The following is a 23,138-nucleotide window of genomic DNA, read 5'->3' as shown; positions in this document are numbered from 1 at the left end:
AATTATCTTCTGTCCCTAGTCAATATCTTCTACAGGGAGCCAGGATAAAAAGCACAAAAGAGTTTCTTCTTACCTGCTTCTTATAAGAGCAGGATATGTTTTTACCAAGAAGTCGGAGATGTTCCTGTCCGTCAGGTCTTGTAGAATTTCTGTGCTGCGCTGTGTTCTCTGGGGCAATAAGACACCCACGTTAATTACCTTGGAACTTGAGAACTTCCAAGCAGTTTGTGAAACTGCTGGTTCTCTTCCAAAAATTATTTATGGGTTCAGCTGCTGAGAAAATACTAAATAAAGTACTGGCATCTCCCTAGTTCTCACTTCAATGATGTGTAACTCATCTTTGATGCCTCTTTTTTCGCCAATCCATTGACAAGACAGAATGGCATCACTCCAAAATAAATCTCCAATCCATCTGCGTTTCTCCATCTCCAATACTGCCATGCTACCCAAGCCACCACCTAGACCACTAGAGAAACTTCCAGACTAGAGGGGGGAGGGACAGCATTAGGAGATACACCTAATGCTAAATGACGAGTTAATGGGTGCAGCAAACCAACATGGCACATGGATACATATGTAACAAACCTGCACATTGTGCACATGTACCCTAAAACCTAAAGTATAATAATAATAAAAAAAAAAAAGAGAAACTTCCAGACTGGTCTGCCTGATTCTGTCCTTGGTCTACCAACTTCTGTCTTCCACCCAGCAGCCAGCTTGAGCTATAAAAATGTAAACCCGAGCACCTCAGTCACCTTGCTTACTTATCCACTCCAATAAACCCTGGGATCAAATCTCGACTCACTACCAAGGCCCATGTGGCCGATGTGCGCGGCCCTGCCCCTCTCTGAGCTCACCTGACGCACTCCCCTCCCGTATCTCAGCGAGCACCTCTCTCTCCTGGCACAGCTTTGGGCTTGGCTGTTCACTCTGCCTGGGAACTCTACCTGTAGACCCTCTCATGGCTCGCTCTCAGTCCAAATTTTATTCCTCGGAGAAATGTTCCTGTTTCCAGTCACTCTGTATTGTCATATACTGTTGTGTTATCTTCACAGCTCTCATCCCCATCTGAGAGTTTCCTCCTGATGGATCTGTTTACGTATTTGTATCCGTCATCCCCCGTAGGATATCATTTTGGTGAGAGCAGGGACTTTGCCTGATTTGTGAGCTGTTGTGTCCCCAGCACCCAGAATAGTGCGTGGCATACAGATGACACAGTTGATTTGTGACATTAATGAAATAATTTGAATAGTGCCTTACAATTTACAAATCACTTTCAAAATATATCTAGGACTGGAAGCTAGTTCATCGAAACATTTTTGGAAAATTCAAAGGTGCATGGGTTTGTCCGCCAGGTGGCAATATTACTGCAAATCTGGGAACACACTGCGCTTACATCCTCACATTAGCCAACTTCACACGTTAGTCATGACCCTTGGGTAAAAGCATTCACTCTGTCAAGGGTGCTGCCCAGAAGTAGTTGAGGGGATTTTGGTGGCATTACACCGCCACTATTGCGCACCATTCTTTCCTTTTTATACACTTTCTATCTCCTCCCCTGTTTTCCCATTTGACTTTCCTCTTCTTTAATTCACTCTTTTCATCTTGTTTCTCTCTCTCCTGCCAGGAGGAGAGCTGGCACCTACCGAATGCTCTCTGTGTGTCGGGCACTATGTTAAATGCCCTACATACATGATCTCACTTCATCCTGACAGTCTTTGAAAGAAGAATTTTTAGCTTAATTTACAGACAGAGAAACTGAGGTTCAGAACAGTTAGCTGACTTGCACTGGCTGGGCTGCAAACTTGCGGGTGGGTGGCCCAGGGCCTAGGAACAGAATCTGCCTCTGTCTCCTCCCTGCTCTTTTCACTCAGTCACCTGCTTCTCAAGCTGAAAATGGCACTCAGAAGACCTGCCAAGCTCCCCTGGTGGAATCCAGGTTGGAACAATTGCTGCTGGCTGGGATAGCTTATGATAAATTGTTTTATAAAAGTTCTGCCCAATAAAATATTTGTGTAAACCTATCTCCACATATACTAGAAGTCAGGGACAGAGTGCTTCCACCTCAGGACCCACCACATTCAAAGAATGTTAGAGCAGGGAGGGTCCCTAGAGAGGACTACATTGCCCCATTTCCCAGATGAGAACAACTGATTGTCTCTGAATCAGGCCCACGCCCTCTGGACATATTCCAGGCTGAATGAGGGATCGTGTTTGAGTGGCTAGGGTGAGCAGATGTGAATAAGAGTGTGGGTTTGTGAGTGTGTGTGTGTGAGAAAGAGAGAGAGAGAGAAAGATTGAGAGAGAATGAGAGAGAGATTGAGAGAAAGAGTAAGAGAGAAAGAGTGAGAGATTGAGAGATAAAGAGTAAGAGATAGAGACAGAGAGATTGAGAAAGAAAGAGAGAGAGAGAAAAAGTGTGTGAGAGAGAGAGAGAGAGAGCGCGCAGCTCCTGTGCATCTGCGTGGCATTCAGTTCTGCTCCAAGGAGGGCATGTATAATAGTGAGGAAATGCAGAAGTGAAAGAAAATGGCAGGAACTGGCTTGCCTTTTTCCAGGACTTTGGCTGCTACATTTTGTCCAGGGACCAAGGACCCACACTACTGAAAATAAGTTTCTAAGCTGGACAGACAGCATGGAAGTAAGCGTTCGTTTAGGAAATGAAACACCATGTAGGTAGGCTTGGCCTCCCCTCCCTCGCCCTGGCCAAGAGCTCAGGGTACAGTATCACAGCCTTGATGTCCTGATGCTGGAGGGTTTTGAGTGGAGGCAGCCACAGGAGCCCTCAGCATTGACAGCAAAGCAAACAAGCAAAGCTTCCTCTTGGGGCACAGAGGACTGAGACAAGCTCCTCGGGTCCTTCTTTTAGGATCCCTATGATGCAGCGGATGAGCTGTGATTCAAAGAGAGAAAATATTGCTTGAGAAACATAAAGATACATGCTTTAGAATATAAAAAAGAGCAGGGATCGGGTGTTCTTGGCATAGAACCATTTATAAACCAGACTGTGATAGGTGCTGTGGCAAAATCTAGTTGCTCCCATTATTTGCTCCTCCCTGCTGCCTTAGCCATAGCCTTCTCTGTTGGGTTTGTAAGTGGAAGTGCTATGTGGGAACTTCAGAAAACCTTCCCTAAACATAGCACATGTGCACACTCTGCCCTCTGTTTTGCCTCATCCTTCTTCCATTCTGCTGCCTGGAAAGCAGCTCCTGCCATATTGGCTGATGGGGCTGAGGGCTGTTTAGTGTGGAGGAGAAACAGAATAGAACATCATGCACCACCCACATAGACTTTTAGATGAGTGAGAAACAAGTTGTGTCTTGTTTTATCTGCTGTTAGTTTGGGGTTGTCATCACTTGAGTTGAATCTAATTCTAAATAATTCCTTGCTCACATGATTTCATTAAATCCTCATAATAATATTATGAAATAAGCAGTTAGTCCCAATTCACAGGTGATAAAATTAAGGTTCAGAGAGGTCGAGTAGCCCACCTGGGGCTCTCCGTGTCCCATACCTGTGCTTTCCCACTGAACTGCATAGCCTCTTTGGGAACTGTTTATTCATTGACAAATCACTGGACAGGGCCGTCTAAGGCCCAGCCCTGGCAAGTCAGCTGGGAGGCCCATTATCAACCAGGGACACAGCCTTCCTCGATGTCTCTAAATCCCCCAGGAGATGCTCACTGTAATCTGTTCTGGACTTTAGAACTCCCAGGACAGGGTGCTGCTCAGAGCCAAGATCATTAATGTCCCTGCCAAAGATGGATGCTGGCTGTGCATGTATTTGTGTACATACCTGCAGATGTTAGAGACCCAGCACATGGAGAGCTTCTTAATTAAGACTGTTAATCAGTGTGTAAACACATTTGCATTTGAATGTACATCATAGCATTGCTTATAATGGTGAAAACTAAAAAACCCAAGTGGCCAATAATGGGAGATCAGTTAATTTAAAGTAACTTTAGGCCAGGCGCAGTGGCTCACGCTTGTAATCCTAGCACCCTGGGAGGCAGAGGCGGGTAGATCACTTGAGGCCAGGAGTTCAACACCAGCCTGGCCAACATGGTAAAACCCTGTCTGTACTAAAACTACCAAAAAAATTAGCCGGGCATGATGGTGCATGCCTGTAATCCCAGCTACTCGGGAGGGGAGAGGGGCGGGCTGAGGCACAAGAATTGAACCTGGGAGGCAGAGGTTGCAGTGAGCCGAGATTGCACCGCTGCACTCCAACCTGGGTGACAGAGCGAGATTCTGTCTCAAAAAAAAAAAAAAAAAAAAGGAAATTCAAACAATGGGATAATATACAGATATTAAAAATGATGCAGATGTCTATTTATTGACATGGGTGCATATTCATAGTAAATTATGCGGTAAATCAGATTTCAAAACAATATTTGGAATATAATCTGTTTGGGTGGCTGCAAACCAAACATTATCTGTGGTTATATCCAAGTGATGATTTTTTTCCTTCTGACTTACCTGTGTTTTCTAATTTTTCTATGATGGGCACATATGACTTGCTTAATTTTTTTTAGTGCTTAAACACATTTTTTCTACTAGATCAAATAGGAAGTATCTGGTGGAAAATGGAGCTTTTGGTGAGTGGCTTCCTCCAGTTGGCAGCCACAGCGCCCTGCGGGGAGCCCCTCCCAGAGGGTGCAGGGATTTTGGTTTAGTCCCCTACTCAACTGCCAGTTTGAAATGTTAGTTTGTGAGAGACTCAGGAGATACCAGGGACTCCCCCTAGTCCCCATGTGGCAGGCAGACCCGGGGCCCCGTTGTCTGGGAGTCAGGTACCTGGGGGGGTGGGAGGCCCCCAGCGCCCTCAGGGCACTCTGGCAGCATGGTGAGCTTCTCCCTGGTGCTACACCTGCAGGATGGCGAAGGGTTGGCCTGTGTCCATTTCTGCTTCTGGAACAGCTGGGTGATGTTTGGAGACACAGAAGGAGTCTTCCAGGGTGTTGAGTTGCCACAAGGGTACTCCCTCATGGAAGACAAGAAAATATTCCACCATCAGCCCCAAAGTTGATGACAAATCCCTAGGCATAAGAAATTGTGCCCAACCCTTTCCTCCTCCTCCTTAGACCCAGGCCCTTTCTTCTTATCCTCTTGGAGGCTGGTTTCCGCTCAAGCAATATCAAAACTAGGGTTTCGTGACTGACTAGGTGTGGGGCTGGGGAATAACCATCTCTAGCTTGTGGATCCTTTTGTCTCCCTTTTTATTCCTAGCAGCTCTAGCTGTTGAGAGACACAGCAACCAAAAGAGGAATTTTTTGAAACTAGTCTGTTTTGGTCCTTATTGACAGCTTTGAAAAAGACTGAGTGAGAAAAGTTAAAATTATATTGAACTTTTAGGATTCCTGGTGGATGTCAACAGCCTTCGCTAACTCCCTTCTCCAGACTCACGACAATCACAAAGTACTGGCCACTGTGTCACTCATGCCATTCAAGGCCCAATCACACAATAGCATAACCCTATTTCCCTCCCTCCCTGCTCAGAGGCCTTTCAAATAAGTTATGGGGAATCATCTGTCAACTCAACATAGAACTTCTATGCTGAGAAATATAGAGCTGTCCAGTGGTGTGGGGGCTTCCTAGGAGGTAGTGAATGTCCCTGCACACAAGCGTGGAAGGAGAGGTGGGGGGAGTGCTGGTCAGAGATACGGAAGTGACCAGCAGAGCAGGATTGAGTGGGGCCTCCCCAACACCTGCCATCTTGAACTCACCGTCAGGTCCTCCCAGGGGAGCTAGTCTTGTTAGGACAGGGGCGCATAGGGACTTACGGAAGCCACCCTTCCTTCAGGCAGCGGTTGCCAAAGCCTGGCTTATTCAGGAGGACATCTGCAAGTACCGTGAGCTGCTCACTGCCTGGCTCATCCATGCTAGATAGAATGAGACATGTGACTGGGATAGAGCAGACTCATGCCAACAACATGCAACTCAGAGCCTTTGCTGGATAGCTGCTGTGTGCCAGGAATATATTGGAGGCACTGAATGCTGCCTTGGGATGGCACTAGCTCTCCTGGGAGTGTGGTAGGCTGCCCGAACACTCGTGGTGGTCTGATGGCATGTCACCTGTGCCTCAAAAAGATGGCGCTTCAACCCACTCACCCAAGCTTTGCATTCCTTTCCCCACTTGTCCTTCCCAAGCAGTCCCGCCTGTCCACTAGGATCGCCTTTCCAAGCAGTGGCAGATAAATTAAGTTCCTTTCTGCAGGCAGCCCAAAGACCCCTCCCCTCTCTCATTGGTGAAGGTCCCAGTGAAGTGGGAAGGTCAGGGCCCTTCTAAGCAGCGTGTGACCCAGATGCCCCAAATCCACGGAGGAGAATGGTGACCCCAAGTCCACGCACCTGAAGAAGGTGTACTGCTGCCCGTATATCCAGGGATGAAGGGTCAAAGCGGGGTATTCGCCAAAAGGAGGGATAACGATAGAAAGCATCAGAGCCAAAAACACAAATGTGGCTGGAAGCACGATCTGTGGGAGAATAGACATGGAATAAACATGACTGTGGCATGGAGACGTCACACGTGCGCGTGCACACACATCTTCATTCTTTTAAACATTTATCCTGCAGCCTCCTAATCAGCCCCTGGTGGAGAGGGTCGGGCTTCTGGGGGAACATAATAGGCAGGGTGTGCAAAGGTAAGATGTGCAGAAGAAAACAGAATGTTCTGGTGGCCACTGAAGAATCTGAATGCAACCCAGTGTTCAGCCAGACGTCGAAGGGCAGTTCAAAGAGCAAGTCATGTGACTCGCTGTTCTTTGAACCAGGGCTTCTTTTTCTAAATTAAAAAACATTAAAAGAAAAAAGAGGGCAATGACTTTGATATGTAGGGTCACTGCAAAAATAAATGAAAGCAGGACTTTATCCCTCACTGTAAAAATAAAAACAATATTAACATTTTCACTATTATTCTATTTTCTTTGCTAAGGGAGGTCCAACTTACAAAGAAGATTCATGCTACCAAGAATAAAAATAAGAGTTTGGAAAGCAGGAAACAAAACCAGCAGAATCTAAAGAGGGTGCTCCTCGCTGAGTTATAACCCATGTGTAAAGGATCACTCAGGAGAGGAGGGGAAGGCTGGGAGAGGAGCCACTGAGCTCAGCTAAACACCGACCGACAACAGTACCTGCGCCAGGAAGTCCTTGTGGCTGCGGATGGTGTGTTGGAATCTCTTGACCAGCAGCGCCTGCACATGCTGGAGGACCAGCTGTGTCCCTGTGTTGAGCTGCGGGCCTGGACACTCTGGCTCTGGGGGAGGCTGGCCCTCTGGGTGAGCAGCTGGCGCCCCTGGGGAGCAGACATTGGAGTCCTGGGGTGTCTGTCCAGCCTTCTCTCTGGGACCCAAGCAGAGGTGTCGAGGGTTGACGTTTTCTCTTTTCTGCTGAGCACCACCTGTTTTGAGAGATTGAATTAATAATTTGGAAAACGCCTATAAGGTCTGGATCTCTAATGACATTTTTTTTTCCCTTACAGCATTGGTTTTTCTCTTCATTTAAGTCAGCAATGAAATCCCAGGCTGGTAGCTTAATCATCTTTATAAAAATTGATTTCCAGTGTAAATTACTTATACTGAGAAATTGTATAGGTTCACCTGAAATTGCCTTAAAATTCTCTATTCACATTACAGAGAACAAAATAGCTCTAAAAGCACTGACATGGAGAAGTTTAAAATATGTAACTTGGTTAATAAAAAAACAAAACTGGCTGGGTGCAGTGACTCATGCCTGTAATCCCAGCACTTTGGGAGGCTGAGGTGGGTGGATCATTTGAGGCCAGGAGTTTGAGACCAGCTTGACCTACATAGTGAAACCCCCTCTCTACAAAAATACAAAAATTAGCCAGGCACGGTGGCAGCCACCTGTAATCCCAGCTACTCGGGAGGCTGAGGCAGGAGAATCACCTGAACTCAGGAAGCGGAGGTTGCATGAGCCGAGATTGCACGACTGCACTCCAGCCTGGGTGACAGAGCAAGACTCCTTCTCGAACAGCACAAAACAAACAAACAAAAAAACTAAGGTGCTGGTCGATATGTGCAATACACTCACATTTATGTTTAAAATTAATGTATCCTACACAAAGAAAAACTGACATCTTATGTACACACACACACATAATTGCAAAACTCTGAAAGAATGCCCACCGGCTGTCAGCAGAAGCTCTCCCTGGGGAGGCAGAGTTGGGTAGAAAGGGGAGAGGAAGTGGGAAGCGAGACTTTAGCCTTTTGTGTATTATATGAATTTTTAAACAACAAAATACATTCACCTATTACCTGTGTACTTAAACAAATGAAAAATCATAGTTGATGTGGTTCTTTCTGAATTCTTAGCGGATACTGAGAAGTGGTAGAAAAAGTAATGAACTAAGACTTAGGGGACTGAGGTTTGAATATGGATTCTTACAAGATACATAAATTTGGGGAAGTGACTCAACCTGCCTAAATCTGAGTTTTCTCAGACTTCTCATCTGTAAAATGAAGGCATGGTGGCTCATGCCTGTAATCCCAGCACTTTGGGAGGCCAAGCCAGGAGGATCGCTTGAGCCCAGGAGTTTCAGATCAGCCTGTAGAACACAGGGAGACCCTGTCTCTACAAACAACTACAAAAGAAATTAGCCAGGCACGGTGGCGTGTGCCTGTAGTCCCAGCTACTTGGGAGGCTGAGGTGGGAGGACCCTTTGAGCCCAGAAGTTCAAGGCTGCAGTGAGCTATGATCGAGCCGCTGTACTCCAGCCTGGGTGACAGAGCGAAACTCTATCTCAAAAAAAGAAGAAGAAGAAGAAAAAAGAACATTTCACAGGATTGTTTTGGAAATTTAAATGAGATAACACATGGGAGCATGCTCTAGAAACCACTGCAAGTGGTCGGTTATGTTGAAGCTATAGTTTATAGTCACTGATTAATGCTCATTTGCCGAACAACTACTGCTGGACATGGAGAGCCTAGAGGACTGTTGGTTGGTCCCCAGCTGCTTTCTTAACTCTCCTCAAGTCCCCCAGGACAAGGACAGTTGTAAAGGAATTGGGTCAGCTCAGTCATCAGCTACATTTACCTATGATGTGCCAGGCCTGGGATGCGAAGGCCAGGTGGCAGCCCCAGGCCTGGCACCTGCACTCAGAGGGGCAAAGTTCTGCAGGTTCTTGGTGCCAGAGCCCCAGTTCTGCAGGCTCCTTCTCCTGATCTGGGCTCAGATTTGATGTCTGCCATGGCTGGCCCTCCCTCTGGGAGGATCCCTGCTGCCCCTCCTCTTTGCTGGCTGATATCATCTCAAACTTCTGAGCTTTGATCTCTCCCTGAAGGCTCCATCCTGACTGGAGCCCACTGACCTGGCCAGAGCTAAGGGTTCCAGGCCTGTTCAGAATCGCCAGTTTCTCCCTGGCTATCTGCTGCTTTCTAGTTACTCACTATAAGCCACCCCTTCAGAAGTGGCATTGACCCTTGTTGGAGGCTGCACAAATGTTTCTTATGATTAGGCATAATTGAAATCTCTTAGTAACAACATGAACCTGTGATCAATTAAGCAGCTGACCCAATCATTACCTCCTGCTCCTTGCTCCTGTTACCCGATAAATAATGAAGGGCTGCAGAAGCTTAAGGGGCTGCCTTTACTCATTAGAAGCAGGGAGCCCTTTTCTTCTTCTCGTCTTCTCTCTTCTTCCCGATGTTAGCCTTTCCTTAAAATAGTTACTTTGGTTTTTTTGTTATCGTTTCCATGTTCATCCCTTCGTTCAGTCTTGTAATGATGTTCTCAGGCAGTAACAGTAGTAACTGCTGTAATGATGGTCTCAAGTAGTAACCGTGGCAGTCAGCCACAGACCCTCTCCATGCCACGCAATGTGTGACCCCAATGCACAGCTACAGGTTCATTTAAACACTGGAGACAGGATCAGAAAATGTCATCCTCTAAGACTGAGCTAACTCAAAACAAATGTACTTAGCCATCTGAAAAGTGGCTGAGTGTGGCATGGAGCATCCTAGATTTCAGAGCTAAGATCAGAGAGTGAGTCCCAGTGGCCTGGGTGACTTTAGGCAAACCCTCCAACTTCTGTGAGCTCAGTTCCCCCAGATGGGGCAGACCCCTGCCCTGCCTGCTTCATGAGATTATAGTGAAATCAAATAAGACAATGGATGTTAAGTGCTTTGAGGTAAGAGATGGTTTGTAAACATTTAGTTTAGAGTTGCTAAGTCTTAATCAGTGATCGTATACTGTGTTATAACTTGGCAAGCATTAACTCACTTAATTCTCTCAACAACGCTACAGGTAGATGCTATTATTATCTCCATTTTGCAGATGGGGAAACAGGTACAAAGAGGCTAAGTACTTACCCAAAGCCAGTTAGTTTGCAAATTATGAAGCTCAGGTTTGATGTTTGGTCGGCCTCACTCCAGAGGCTACACTCTTACCCACTCCCCTTGACTGTATCTTTGGAATATCCTGTTCTACGACTATGCTGACTAAACAGTCCTCTGATGTGTAATTTATTCTCCTGAGAGGGCCTATTTATCAAGAAAGAATATTCTGCACAGGTAAAAGGCCCTAACTCTTGAATCCAGCAAAGCTTCTGATATAAATTAGCATATTTTCATTCTGGTCTTGGTTAATATGAGTCTTTGACATTGGGCGAGCTGAGATTATTCAATTTCTGTGTCAGCAGAGCTTGAAAGAAACTTGGGTTCTGTGGTGAATTGCTGCTGTCCCCTGGAGAGGACTGCTTCCTGCCCCATCCCCACTCTGCCAGGACGACTACATCTTTTGGCCACCACGTGACGTACTGGGATGGGCTGAAGCATATCTGGGCTGCTTTATGTGTCCATTGGTAGTTCTAGGCATAGTAGACAGATGTTTGGGATCACTTATGAAGAAAGATGAAAACCAAGTTATCTTAAGAGCTTATTCCAGAATCCCCATAGAAAGGAAACGCTCCAACAGGAAAACACTGAAATATGCCACACTGGGAAGAAGGAGGTAACTGGTGGCTTAGGAGGTGTTAGGAACCCAGGGGCAGCAAAGGAGAATCGCTGCAAAGCTTTGCCTGTACCAGGGGAGGATTTTACAGTGTGGGTGGATGCCTCGTGTTCTATCAGAAGTGGTTTCTGTTTGCATGGCAGGTAACCCTTCCACACATCTATCTCCCTACCTCCACCCTCTGCTTTAAACTCTCTACACTCACAGATGCTTTGTGTGGCTGTGGGTTTAATAAAAGTTCATGGAAGGAGCTAGTTGGTGCCCAGGCTGACACATGTAGAAGAGAGACTTCTAGAATCCCCAGGAATTTTGGTCCCCATGTTTTCAAAGCCCACAGACCACTAAATAAGGGTTCAAAATGATTTTATGTTGATCTCAAAGGGGCCAGGAGACTGCCATCTGAGTTGCGTTTGATAAACGCTAAGGACTCTGCCAGCTGTCACTCACGCAGACAGCGATGGATCAGAGGCCTGGTGGAGATGACAGGAGCAGATGAGGATGATGATGTGGCAGGAACAAGAGACTGGGGATACAGCATGAGGAGCTGAGGGATGAACCTACCAACCTGACCTCCATAAGAATCCTCATTTATCCAAAGTGTCCCCATCCAGACCTAACTCAGTCTGTTATTCCTTTATCACTCAAAGCCATCTAGGATGCAAAATGCCTACTACTGGGGAGTCAGATACTATGGAGGAGTATTTTTTTTTTTTTTTTTTTTTTTTTTGAGACGGAGTCTCGCTCTGTCACCCAGGCTGGGGTGCAGTGGCACCATCTCGGCTCACTGCAAGCTCCGCCTCCCGGGTTCACGCCATTCTCCTGCCTCAGCCTCTCGGAGTAGCTGGGACTACAGGCGCCCGCCACCTCGCCCGGCTAATTTTTTGTATTTTTAGTAGAGACGGGGTTTCACCGTGTTAGCCAGGATGGTCTCGATCTCCTGACCTCGTGATCCGCCCACCTGGGCCTCCCAAAGTGCTGGGATTACAAGCGTGAGCCACCGCGCCCGGCCACTATGGAGGAGTATTTGCCTGCTTTGTTGTTTCATGACTTTTTCCTTAGACTGTTTTTTTTTTTTTTTTTTTGAGATGGATTTTGCTCTTGTTGCTCAGGCTGCAGTGCAGTGGCATAATCTCTGCTCACTGCAACCTCTGCCTCCCAGGTTCAAGTGATTCTCCTGCCTCAGCCTCCCAAGTAGCTGGAATTACAGGTGCGCACCACCACGCCTCGCTAATTTTTGTTTTTTTTTTTTTTTTTTTTTTTTAGTAGAGACGGGGTTTCACCATGTTGGCCAGGCTGGTCTCGAACTCAGGTGATCCATCTGCCTCGACCTCCCAAATTGCTGGGATTACAGACATGAGCCACTGCGCTCAGCCCCTTAGACTTTCGAGATAGAACTTGGGAGGGAAGCGAGGAAGGGAACAAGCCACAGGCTCCAGCACCATACCCGCAAACAGAGGTCCTGAATCAGAATCCTCCGTGACCTTCAGAAAAATCTGTCAAGAAGTAAAAGAGAGAGAATTTTGTTTAGTCATTCTTATTCTCAGAAAAATCTAACCCAAGCTCCGTTTTGTTGGGTATTGCTTCATAATGGGAAGAAAATACATTATGACTCTATCTAAGAACATCATCTTCTATAAATACAAAAACGTACGCACACAGTAACCACAAGTACATAAAATTTGTATGCATGCAGAGGCAGGGGGAAGTATGCCAAAAATGAAGATAGTTGCTATGCTTGGGTGGGGAACGATGGCTTTTTGCTTTTACAAAACTTTGCTCTAATGTTAGACTTTTTCAAAGAACCACCACTTCTGGCACTTGACAGAAACCAGCTGGAATCTCTACTTTACCTCTTCCAGGGGAGTGTCAGAAATTCCAAAACTGCTGAGACCAAGGTCAGCCAGCGTCTCCTCCAGCTCTCTGAAAAGGCTGGCATATGCTCTGTGCTTGAAATTCTTATTTGGAAGAAGGAAGATAAGTTCTTGACCAATGCACTCCACCAGCTTTGCCTCTGGAACATGGTGGAGAACTACATCCATCAGCTCACTTACATCCCCTAGGACAAGAAGAAAGACTGATGCCAGCTCTGTTTTCCAGAACCTGGAAGATTGTGAGGTTACCCAGCTTTCCTACTTCTCTCCACTTCCCCTTTGAGGAAGAGGTATTTTGTATCTCGGCAGCGACTCTTTCAGAGGACTGATGCTCCATCAAGTCTGTTTTTAGCTTAGTTGGCTCTGAGATCATCATTGAGAGGGAGAGGGAAACGGAAGCAAAGTCCTCCCAACTAGCTAGCTGTGCAACCTGGGGGCGGAGGTTGGTGGGGGAGTCATGCAACTTTCCTGTGCCAGTTCCTCCTCTGTTCAACCAAATGCTCTGTCCCCTCAAGCTATGTTACGTTGGGTGGGTCACACTCGAGTTTCCTCATCTGTGAAAAGGGGAAAATACTGGTATCCACTTCATTGTTGTTTTTGAGGACTGGATGAGTTAAACTACACAAAACAGTTAGAGAAATACCTGGCACATAGGTGAGTGCTGGCTGCTATTGTTATCCTTTACATCATCTCGGTAAGAAATCTCTTACTCATGGTTGTTTTTCATTCTCATTCACTGAAAACTTGAGGGCTAAGTCAAAGTTGTTTTCATTTTTCTGGTCTGTCCCCAGCTACGGGGGACTTGCCCAAGACACAAACCTGGAACCGGTGACCAAGCTGAGTGAGAAGTGCCTTCCCTAAATCACACACCCATGCCTACTCTAACTTCTCGGAAGATTGCACAGTTTCTCTTGGGATTGCACCTGCCTCCACAAACAAAACTGAATCCTCAGCTCACAGGAAATGCAGAGGGGGGTTGAGAAGCCATGGAGAGAGGCTGGGGGAGAGAGTAGGATATGGGGTGCGTATCATGGACTGTGAACAAGTGTCAGGTATCAACTGTTTATCTGACACATGTATACAGTCAGAACTGAATTTTATGTACAAGTGTGTATTACTTTAGAATTAAAAATCTAACTGTAAAAACCTCACTTGCATGCACTTGAAGAGAGAGTTCCCTCACACATTGTCTTGAGAGGCAGGTCAAAGGGAGAGGGATTCCGGGACTCAAAACACGACTCTTCAGAAAGCAGCTCTCAGAGTTGGGGACACCCAGTAGGTTCTTCTCTTTTTCCGTTGTTTAAAAAATGATCCATATGAAGGGATTTCATGGTTTTCAACCAAAATCCTTCTGCCTAGCTGGACTGGAAGTCTTGCTTTATGTCAAATCTGCAAGTTGGACTTGATTGTCTTTAGCTCTGGGATGACTGCATACGGAGGCCGGAGAGTCCTTTACGTTAAGGAAGCAGCTCTGCCTAATAGCTCTCCAGGGGTCATATTCATTGTTCTTTTAGGAAGGAAATTGAACCCAAAGCTGCTGGATTCCCAGGAATTGTGTCTTAGGCATGTGTCAGCCTTTCCAGAAGTAGCTCTGTAGGTCAGCAGGGCTTTGGGCATCTGGGAGGGAGGTCTGTGAGTGTGTGTGTGGGATGTGGGTGTGTTCGAGTGAAAAGACTTTCAAGGAGCTAACTGGGGATTCAAATGATTTTCCCTTTCTTATTTGGGGCATAACTATTTACTGCATTTCCCACCATTCACAGCATCCCGATTCTATACAAAGAAAACCTTTATTTAGAAATAAAGTAATTTAAAAAAAAAGAATCATTCAGCCACGCAGGCCCTGTTTCCAACCTAATTTTGGCAAATCACAGTAACTTAACATATTAGTATCGATTTAAAACAAATATAAACTTCTTGATCAAGGTTCAGAGAGCGGGGAGATAGATACCCACAGCAAGGCAGGCTAGGAGAAAGACCCAGAAATGTCATCCTAAAAGGATGTTTTCTGTTCATCACAGGGTCTCTCAGTGTAAAGAGAGGGCAGGTGCATGAACGGTGATGATGGCTCTCTGGGCATGTTCCCTCCAGTTGTAATGATCGGACAACACAAATATTGCCCAGTTCTCTTGCTTCACCAGATTTCAGTTAGTAAATTCTTAACATTTAGAAAAAGTTTGTGCTAAATAGAAAAATATGCTTTTTCTTTGATAAGCAGATACTTTCCCCATTCATTAACCTGCATCAGTACGTAAGTTTAGTTTTGCTCCTGTGTGGGAATATGCTTCTCAAATATTCTCTCACATAGAGAGGGGATAGCCTCTCCACTGCAGCTCCCCGGAGATGGTGGCAGCCCTGAGAGCCTCAGTGCATCCTAATTAAAGGGAGAATCACTGGGAAATTGGGAAGCTGAGGGGAGAATCAGGAGTGTAACGGGGGTGTATGCTATTTCCAGACTTGCCATCCACACATGCAATCTCTGACTCCACAAGTTCGCTGGAAGAGCCGTGCGTCACCATGCTTCCACTAGAGGGCACCATGGCACACATGTAGAAGAAGCTCTCCCCAGACACTAAGGAATGTGGCCTGGAGCCAGGGCAGGGGGACCCCAGGAATGAAGGCTTACTAAGGGTAAGAACACAGAGTGTATTCCTCATTGAAGGGAAAGGGCCTTTAGGTGCATGACTTTTAAAATCCCTTTGGGGATGAAGGAAGAAGGAAGAAGGAAGAAGGAAGAGGGGAAAGAAGCTCAAAGCAAAAGAACAACTGTGTGACCTTGAGAAGTACACAGTGTTCTCTTTGCTCCCATTAAAATGCATCACAACAGGACACACCCAGCAATACTGGGAGATGGCTGCCAGACAGGAACCCAAGTATGGCCCGTCCAGTCCTTACCATCCAGGACTTGTTCTGGAGTTAGGTCACTGACGTGGGCTGGACACGTGGTGGAGAAACCCTTAGACGAGCAGCTGCAGGTCCCCTGCAACAGATGGACGGGATGACTGACAAGATGCACATCCCTTCAATGACAGCCTCTCCCTGATGCCGGCTGCTGTTATTGCCTGCTTTATTTATTTCTCACTGCCAAGTGTAGTCAACACATTTTTTTCTTCATTGTTTAATCTGTTAATTCATCTGAGCATTTTTAGGGTGTAGTCGCTTGATTTTATCCTAGAGAGTGTGTGAGTCACACACAGAGAGAAGCAGAACCTCCAAGGGTCCCTTTGGCTTGTCATCAATTATGTGGCAGCTGTAGGTTCTGCCTGTGGGAGACATTCTGTGCCTCCCTCCCCATGGGTGGACACAGGAAACCCCAGCAGCAGCCAGACACTTAAACCAGAGGCATAAATAATGCTGCCATATCATAATCGTGACCATTTGAATGTGAGCAATGCCTGTTCTTAAGAAGCCCAGAGCACATTTATAATACTTTATCTCATTTATCTTCACATCCCTAAGAAGCAGAAGCAGAGGTCATTAGCTTCATTTTCCATGTGAAGAAGAAAAAACTAATAAAAAAAGGAGGAATTAAATAATTTGCCTAGGATGACACAGTTTGTCCACTTCGCAGCACAGACATAAAACTGGGTCTCCTGATGTGCTGAAGTGGTCTCTGCTGGTTGGTATTTTTTGGCTTCATCATTTTTATGTTATAGCACCCAAGGAGGCCTCTTCTTAGTTTTCACTTACCACCAAAATTCAGATTTAATTAGGGAATATGAATGTTGACATGAAAAAAGAACAAAGCTTAACCAATTGCTCTTAAAACAGCCTAACCTTACAGTATAAGACACTCACTTCTATGTTGCACCAAAACGCACCAAACTGGTGTGTAATCTGGCATGTAATACTTGCAGACCATTTAAAGCTAGTTGTTTCATTTTGGCTAAAAGCATCTTTGTAGGAGGAGGCTTCAGAATGTGTTCATCGAAATCTTCTGCAAATGGTTCCAGAACAAACACACTGATTCTGATGGCGAGAGCCTGTGTGAGTAGCCATGTCTGGAGTGGCAGCCCCGTGCTGTGTGCTCCTTCTCACCCAGGCCAGGGTCCTTCCCTGGGCAGACACCTACCTCACTGTCTTTCCTTTGGCTCTGGATGTTTTTCATCTTGCGCACCAAGGTTAAGTACAAGCCCGTGCCAAAGCAGTTCTTCAGGAAGAGCGGGGTGCCTGAGCAGTAGAGCCTTCCCTGGGCAATGATGGCAATGCGGTCCCCAAGGAGATCGGCCTCGTCCATGTGGTGAGTGGACATGATGATGGTTCTGCCTGCAAGGTAGGGGCCAGGGCAATCACCAGGCCTGCCCTGGGTTGGGCGTGGTTGGTAAAGGGTGTACAGCAATTTCCTGGCTATATAGTTGCAAAAATCAGGAGTTAACTAAAAAAAACCCAAGGGAACTAATTCAGCAGCAAATTCCAGGATATTAGGACAATAATAACTAACATTTCATAGCATCCTACATACTGTAAAGCATTGCCACACACAGTGTCTCTGTATATCCAGCATAGGATAGAGATTCAAATAATCTCTATATTAGGGGTTCATGTATTATGGTCAGTATCTAGTGAGTTTCATACGTACATTTTCTGGATCATTAAACTCTGGATTTATAATCTTCATAAAGAACACACACGTGCATACTCTCACTGACTGGAGATGTCATTAAAAGAAAACAGCAGGCCAGGCACGGTGGCTCACGCCTGTAATCCCAACACTTTGGGAGGCCGAGGCAGGTGGATCACCTGAGGTCAGAAGATCGAGACCATCCTGGCTAACATGGTGAAACCCTGTCTCCACTAAAAATACAAAAACAATTAGCTGGGCGTGGTGGTGGGCGCCTGTAGTCCCAGCTACTCAGGAGGCTGAGGCAGGAGAATGGCGTGAACCCGGGAGGCAGAGCTTGCAGTGAGCGGAGATTGTGCCACTGCACTCCACTCCAGCCTGGGTGACAGAGCGAGAAGATTCTGTCTCAGAAAAAAAAAAAAAAGAAAAAGAAACAAAGAAAACAGCAATGAGGACTCCAGGATGACAAACCCTCAGAGAAAGGCACGGGTCAATGCTGTGTGAGTAGAGCAATGGGGAAAGCTCTGGCTCGACCACGGGGTTGAACCGTGCTGTTACCTCTATGGGCACTCAGCTCTGCCTGCTGTCTCTTCCGATCTGAGCCGCTTGTCTGAGAGGTGCCATGACAGAGGTGCCATGTCAGAGGAGCCACTTCCATCTGCGGCCATCCTCTGGAGCACTGAATGCCCAGCAGGTCACCCTCACACTGGTCCTGAGTGGTCATCTGACAGCTATGGAGCTTCCAGGTGTGTTTGCAGGTGACCTGGGTCCCCGTGGTCAGAGAGGACATTTACCTAGAGTAGCATCCATTATTCCAGACAGAAGGGCTGCAGGTCAAGAGAATTTTCTAAAATATTTTGGGAAGTAGGTTGCCTCATCAATGATTCTCTGTTTATATTTGTAAAAACCTCAGGAGGCTTTAGCTGGAACTTAGATTTACCAAGTCACTGATAAACCCCCTTCTGAGTGTAGTCATTGTGGTTCCTGTACTCAGCTACAAAATGCCAGGTGAGAGGGTGGGGACCACAGCTAGGGCTGCAGTGAGAGCCCAGGAGACTGCGCAGTGGCTGTTACCTGAGCGATACTTCAGGAGCAGATCCCAGATCGAGCGTCTTGAGTAAGGGTCCACCCCAGAGGTGGGTTCGTCCAGAATCACCACCTTGGCATCTCCCACAAAGGCAATGGCGACCGAAAGCTTTCTCTGCATGCCACCTGGAGGCACAAGAAGGACGGGAGAGTTAAGCGGCTGTGGAGGATGAGGAAGAGAAAGGCCCAGGGCCAGTGGCATTGTGGGGATACCTTAACCCAGCGGTGGTTTGATGCTGGCTCTTAGATGTTTACAGCATTCAAAGCCCTAATACTGTTCAGGCTTTGTAAATGGAGAAAGGGCAACCCTTGCCTCCTCGGATCAGACCCTTTGAAGACTGTTCAAACACGTCAACCTCAGGACAAATAAAACCCAGGCTGCTATGAGACAGTGCTCTGCAGGGAAAATGATCTGGGGGCTGCTGTTAGATTTTGGGGGTAACTTCACAGAGGTGTTCCCACCCTTAGAAGCTCTCCTGCTCCAAGCCTCCCCCACCTCCTGGGTGCACTGGGGAGCCATGGATTTGCCATCCGTGGCCCTGTCTCCATCCAACTCCGAGCACCTGATAGGTCCTGAGCCTCTTCATTCCGCTTGTGGTGGAGGCCTGTGTCCTCCAACATGGCTTCCATCTCCAGCTGGGCCTCCTCCCGGGACTTTCCTTTCAGCTGGGCATAGAACAGCATGTGCTCAGCCACCGTGAGGCTAGGAGGATGGGACAACGGGAAAAGCAATGGCTCAGCACTTCCACTTCTAGCAGCCGATCTTACGGAAAGAATTGAGGACAAGTATTCTTGATTCGGCAATCAAGATGCTCACTGTGGTGGTGTTTATGATACAATACAAAAATAGCAGACCCTGCTTAAATATCTAATAAGAGGATGGCTTACATAGTTCATTCATACAATGGAATAGTCTGTAAACATTAAATATTATTTTATAGAAGAATATGTAATGACATGAAAGATGTTCATGATATCTTATGTTTAAAAAAGCAATCCTTTTTATTGAAAAAAATGTCAGGTTATAAAATTGTATGCATAGTTTTACTATTCTTTATGATTTTGAAGTATATGTGTTTATCTATCTATACATGTATAAGAGAAAGTTCTAAAAAATTATATACCAATGTGTTAACAGCGGTTATCTCTGAGTAGTGAAATTACAGGTAGCTTTTATTTTCAAGTTTTTGTTTACCTACATTTCCTTCCTCCCTCCTTCCCTTTCCTTCCTCCTTCCCCTTCCCTTTTCCTCCCTCCCCTTCCCTCCCTTCTCCCCTCCCTCCCTCCCTCCCTCCCTTCCTTTCCTTCCTTCCTTCTTCCCTCCCTCCCTCCCCTTCCTTTCCTTCCTTCCTTCTTCCCTCCCTCCCTCCCTTCCTTCCTCCCTTCCTTTTTTTTTCTTTCACAATGACTATGCATGCTTCTTAGATGAGAAATAAAAGATATCTTATTGGGGAAAAAAGTAACTGAAAAGCCCTCTGAAAAGTTTGCCTTTCAGGCCGTGGCTTAAACAGGAAAAAGGAACAGTGGTCCTCCTGTCTTTGGTCCCAGAGAGGAAGTACTTCAGGGCTGCACAAGGGGCTCGGGGATAGATCAGCTGCTCTGTCAGAGCGAAGGCAGCCTCACCCTTCTGAGGGCGGAGCCCTCAGTTCTGAGCAGAAGAGGCAGAGTCCCATATTCTCAGGGACAATTCTCACTGCAAGTAGGACAAAGGACTTTAAACATGGGGGAAACCAAATAAGAGTCTGTATCTCTGCCTGTGCCCAGGCCTGGCACCCCTGAGCTGAGCTCTAGAAAAGTGTGCTGGGGGAAGAGGTGAGGAGAGGGGATGGGGAGGTCTCAGTTCCTGTGTCGCTTACTGGTGGAACAGGATGTTGTGCTGTGGACACATGCCAAGGCTCTGCCGAACTGCATCCAGGCTGGTTTCAATGTCCCTTCCCCCAACGAGCACAGTCCCAGAGGTTGGTGGCAACAGACCTGTCAGGATGGACCTGCAGAACACAGGAGTCAGTGGCAGAAGAGATGGCTTTTAGCAACATGCCTTAGGAGAGCCACCCCCACACCAGGTTCAGTGAGAATTCTCACTGGGATTCCTGCCTGGAGCTGTCAGTCAAACTCAAACCGCTATTAGCTGTGGGGCCCCCTTAGCACCAGCGTGTACATCCAGGCCCTAATGCAGAGGGCCACCTCTGCCATCCTTCTCTGCTTCTACTTATTTCCTGGTGCTCCCAGGCCAGTGCCGAGGGCCTTTGGGATTCCCAGCCTCAAAATGTTCACGTGCAGTTACAGGTGTCCCCAGCTCAGCCATCACGGAGCCTGGTGTTGGAGAGGATCAATAAAAGGTGTTTGGTGCATGACTCAAGGCTTTGCCTCCTGGGTGAGCAGTCATGGCTATTGAAAAGCCAGGTGTCATCATCATAAAGCCTGGGTAAGGTCTTGATGAAAGCCAGAACCCTAAGCAGTCCTAGGCATTTGCTGATTAATTGATCGAAGCCAGGCATGGCAATTACCACCACCAATATTAGCTTTGGATCCAAAACATAAAAAGCCTGAGAGCAATGGTAGGCATTTTTTTTTTTTTAAATGGGAACTATGACTCCCATGTCCTTAAGTTGTTGTAAGGCTTAAATGAGTTAATACACTTACAACATTACAACAGAGCCAGCATAAAGTAAAACTCAAAAATATTATTACTGTTGGTATTAAACATTGTTTTAACCCCCGGGGGAAGTTGCATGTCAGCAGCCGATGAAGTCATGTGTTTGCCTTTGCGGAGCCCTGAGGTCCTGGAATTTGCTTCCAGCTCTCTGACCATATCGGTTAGCATGGAGAGAAAGCAGATGGATGCAGGGCCGCCACACCCAGCTCTGTCCCTGAGTTCTGATACCATCTCATGCTATCTGAACTTGTCCTGATGGAGAAGCCGAAATCTCCGCGGATCGACCACTAGAGGGAAACAGAACCAATTAGAATGGCACTGTCCCCACATTCCATTCACACTGAACCGCCCTAGAGAACATTCCATCACAGGGTGTACACGCTGTTGTTCCTTCCTGGGGCTCTCCAAAGGACTTGAAGACTGTGTCACGTGGGTTCGCTGCCCCCTGCGAGGTCCGTGTCTGCTGCTCCTTGGGAAACCATGGCGGGCTGTGTTCTCCTCTCAGCAGATGGCGCTCGGGTCCCTTGGAGGAGAGTGGGGCGCCTGCGGAGCTGAGAGATCCACGCAGAGCCCTTCACCTTCCCTGCCCTGACCTTCTGTTACCAGGCGGTTACTCCACAAGCCCCTCTAGAGACTGATTTTTTTTTTTTTTTTACTTTCTCCAGAACTACCACTAACCCTCATCGGCTGATGTTGAAGCCTGCCTAATGATTGGTAGGAAAAGGAATGTTCCTTGAAAATAGCAGGACTCCGCCTGGTGCGGTGGCTCATGCCTGTAATCCCAGCATTTTGGGAAGCTGAAGTGGGCAGATAACCTGAGGTCAGGAGTTCGAGACCAGCCTGGCCAACATGGTAAAACTCTGTCTCTACTAAAAAAAAAAACCAAAATACAAAAATTAGCTGGGTGTGGTGGTATGCACCTGTAGTCCCACCTACTTGGGAGGCTGAGGTGGGAGAATCGCTTGATCCTGGGAGGCGGAGGTTGCAGTGAGCCAAGATCGCACCACTGCCCTCCAGCATGGGTAACGGAGTGAGACACTGTCTCAAAAAAAAAAAAAAAAAAAAAAAAAAGAAGAAAGAAAAGAGAAAGGAAATAGGAGGACTCTATAGCTTCCATGCACGTGATGACAGCGGCCATGACTTGATCACCACCGTGGACTGTTGGGATGGGGGGAAAGACTCAAGGTGTGAGAAACAAGAGGCAACTGTGGTGCCTGACTTTTGCCCCCGCTGAGCCATGACAACTCGGCTTCAGGAAAGTCACTTAACTCTCCGAATGAATGTCCACTTCCCCGGCACACAAAAGGGGCAATAAATGTATTCTACCTCCCCCTCAAGAGAATACATATGAGTGAGCTTTGAATAGTGCAGAAAGCTTTTACACATTCTTGGGGCGGCAAATATTTGTCACTAAAATTTGTGGGAAAGAGTAGACAGCCACTGATAGGGAAAGACTAAGCCAGGAAATGACAGGCTAGCATGGCAGCCAGCTTCTCTGCTGGAAGACTCACAAGGTGGTGGTTTTCCCAGCTCCATTGTGGCCGAGGAATGCGGTGATCTGGTTCTCGTAGAAGGTGATGTTCAGACGGTCCACAGCTGGCCGGCCATAGGGCTCAAAAATCTTTACCAGATTCTTCACGCATACCCCAGGAACCCACCCTGGATGCTCACGTTCAAAGAAGGAGTCTTGGAGGAAAAAAAATGAACATGATGTAAACATAATGCCTAATTACCTGGCCCCAGGGCTCTTTCTCCAGGCCCTTGTATTCTACCTGTAACATCACCTGCCCCTGTGGCTTCAGCTATTACCGTTGTAAGGAAGACTCCAGAATAATAATAGTAATACTAGCATCAAACATTTATACAGCACCTCCTATATGCCAGGCACTGCTTCGACTGCTTTACACAAATTACCTCAATGTACTCTTATAACGGTCCTAAGGGGTAGACATTTATTAGGCTCATTTCCACAGTCCAGGAAACCTTAGACACAGAGACAT

The 23,138-nt window shown here is 46.8% G+C and overlaps 1 protein-coding gene across 1 annotated transcript in view; it reads right to left on the bottom strand.

Annotated features, from left to right (window-relative positions):
• The window catches only part of ABCA4 (ATP binding cassette subfamily A member 4), a 119,132-nt gene that overhangs the window by 36,986 nt on the left and 59,008 nt on the right, over window positions 1-23,138 (bottom strand). The window contains exons 9-21 of the mRNA XM_058439740.1: window positions 22,650-22,824; window positions 20,339-20,470; window positions 19,046-19,185; window positions 18,471-18,608; window positions 16,908-17,101; window positions 15,731-15,815; window positions 12,818-13,023; window positions 12,412-12,460; window positions 7,133-7,398; window positions 6,351-6,475; window positions 5,783-5,881; window positions 4,797-4,983; window positions 74-168 (exon numbers count right to left, since the gene is read on the bottom strand). Of these exons, the coding sequence (XP_058295723.1) occupies window positions 74-168; window positions 4,797-4,983; window positions 5,783-5,881; window positions 6,351-6,475; window positions 7,133-7,398; window positions 12,412-12,460; window positions 12,818-13,023; window positions 15,731-15,815; window positions 16,908-17,101; window positions 18,471-18,608; window positions 19,046-19,185; window positions 20,339-20,470; window positions 22,650-22,824 (1,891 nt within the window). The remainder of the gene's footprint in view (window positions 1-73; window positions 169-4,796; window positions 4,984-5,782; window positions 5,882-6,350; window positions 6,476-7,132; window positions 7,399-12,411; window positions 12,461-12,817; window positions 13,024-15,730; window positions 15,816-16,907; window positions 17,102-18,470; window positions 18,609-19,045; window positions 19,186-20,338; window positions 20,471-22,649; window positions 22,825-23,138) is intronic.

This window comes from Hylobates moloch, unplaced genomic scaffold (assembly GCF_009828535.3).
Source record: "Hylobates moloch isolate HMO894 unplaced genomic scaffold, HMol_V3 SCAFFOLD_5, whole genome shotgun sequence".
Lineage (NCBI taxonomy): Eukaryota > Metazoa > Chordata > Mammalia > Primates > Hylobatidae > Hylobates > Hylobates moloch.
Note: the sequence above shows the minus strand (reverse complement) of the source record. Positions and strands in the feature narration are given on the sequence as shown.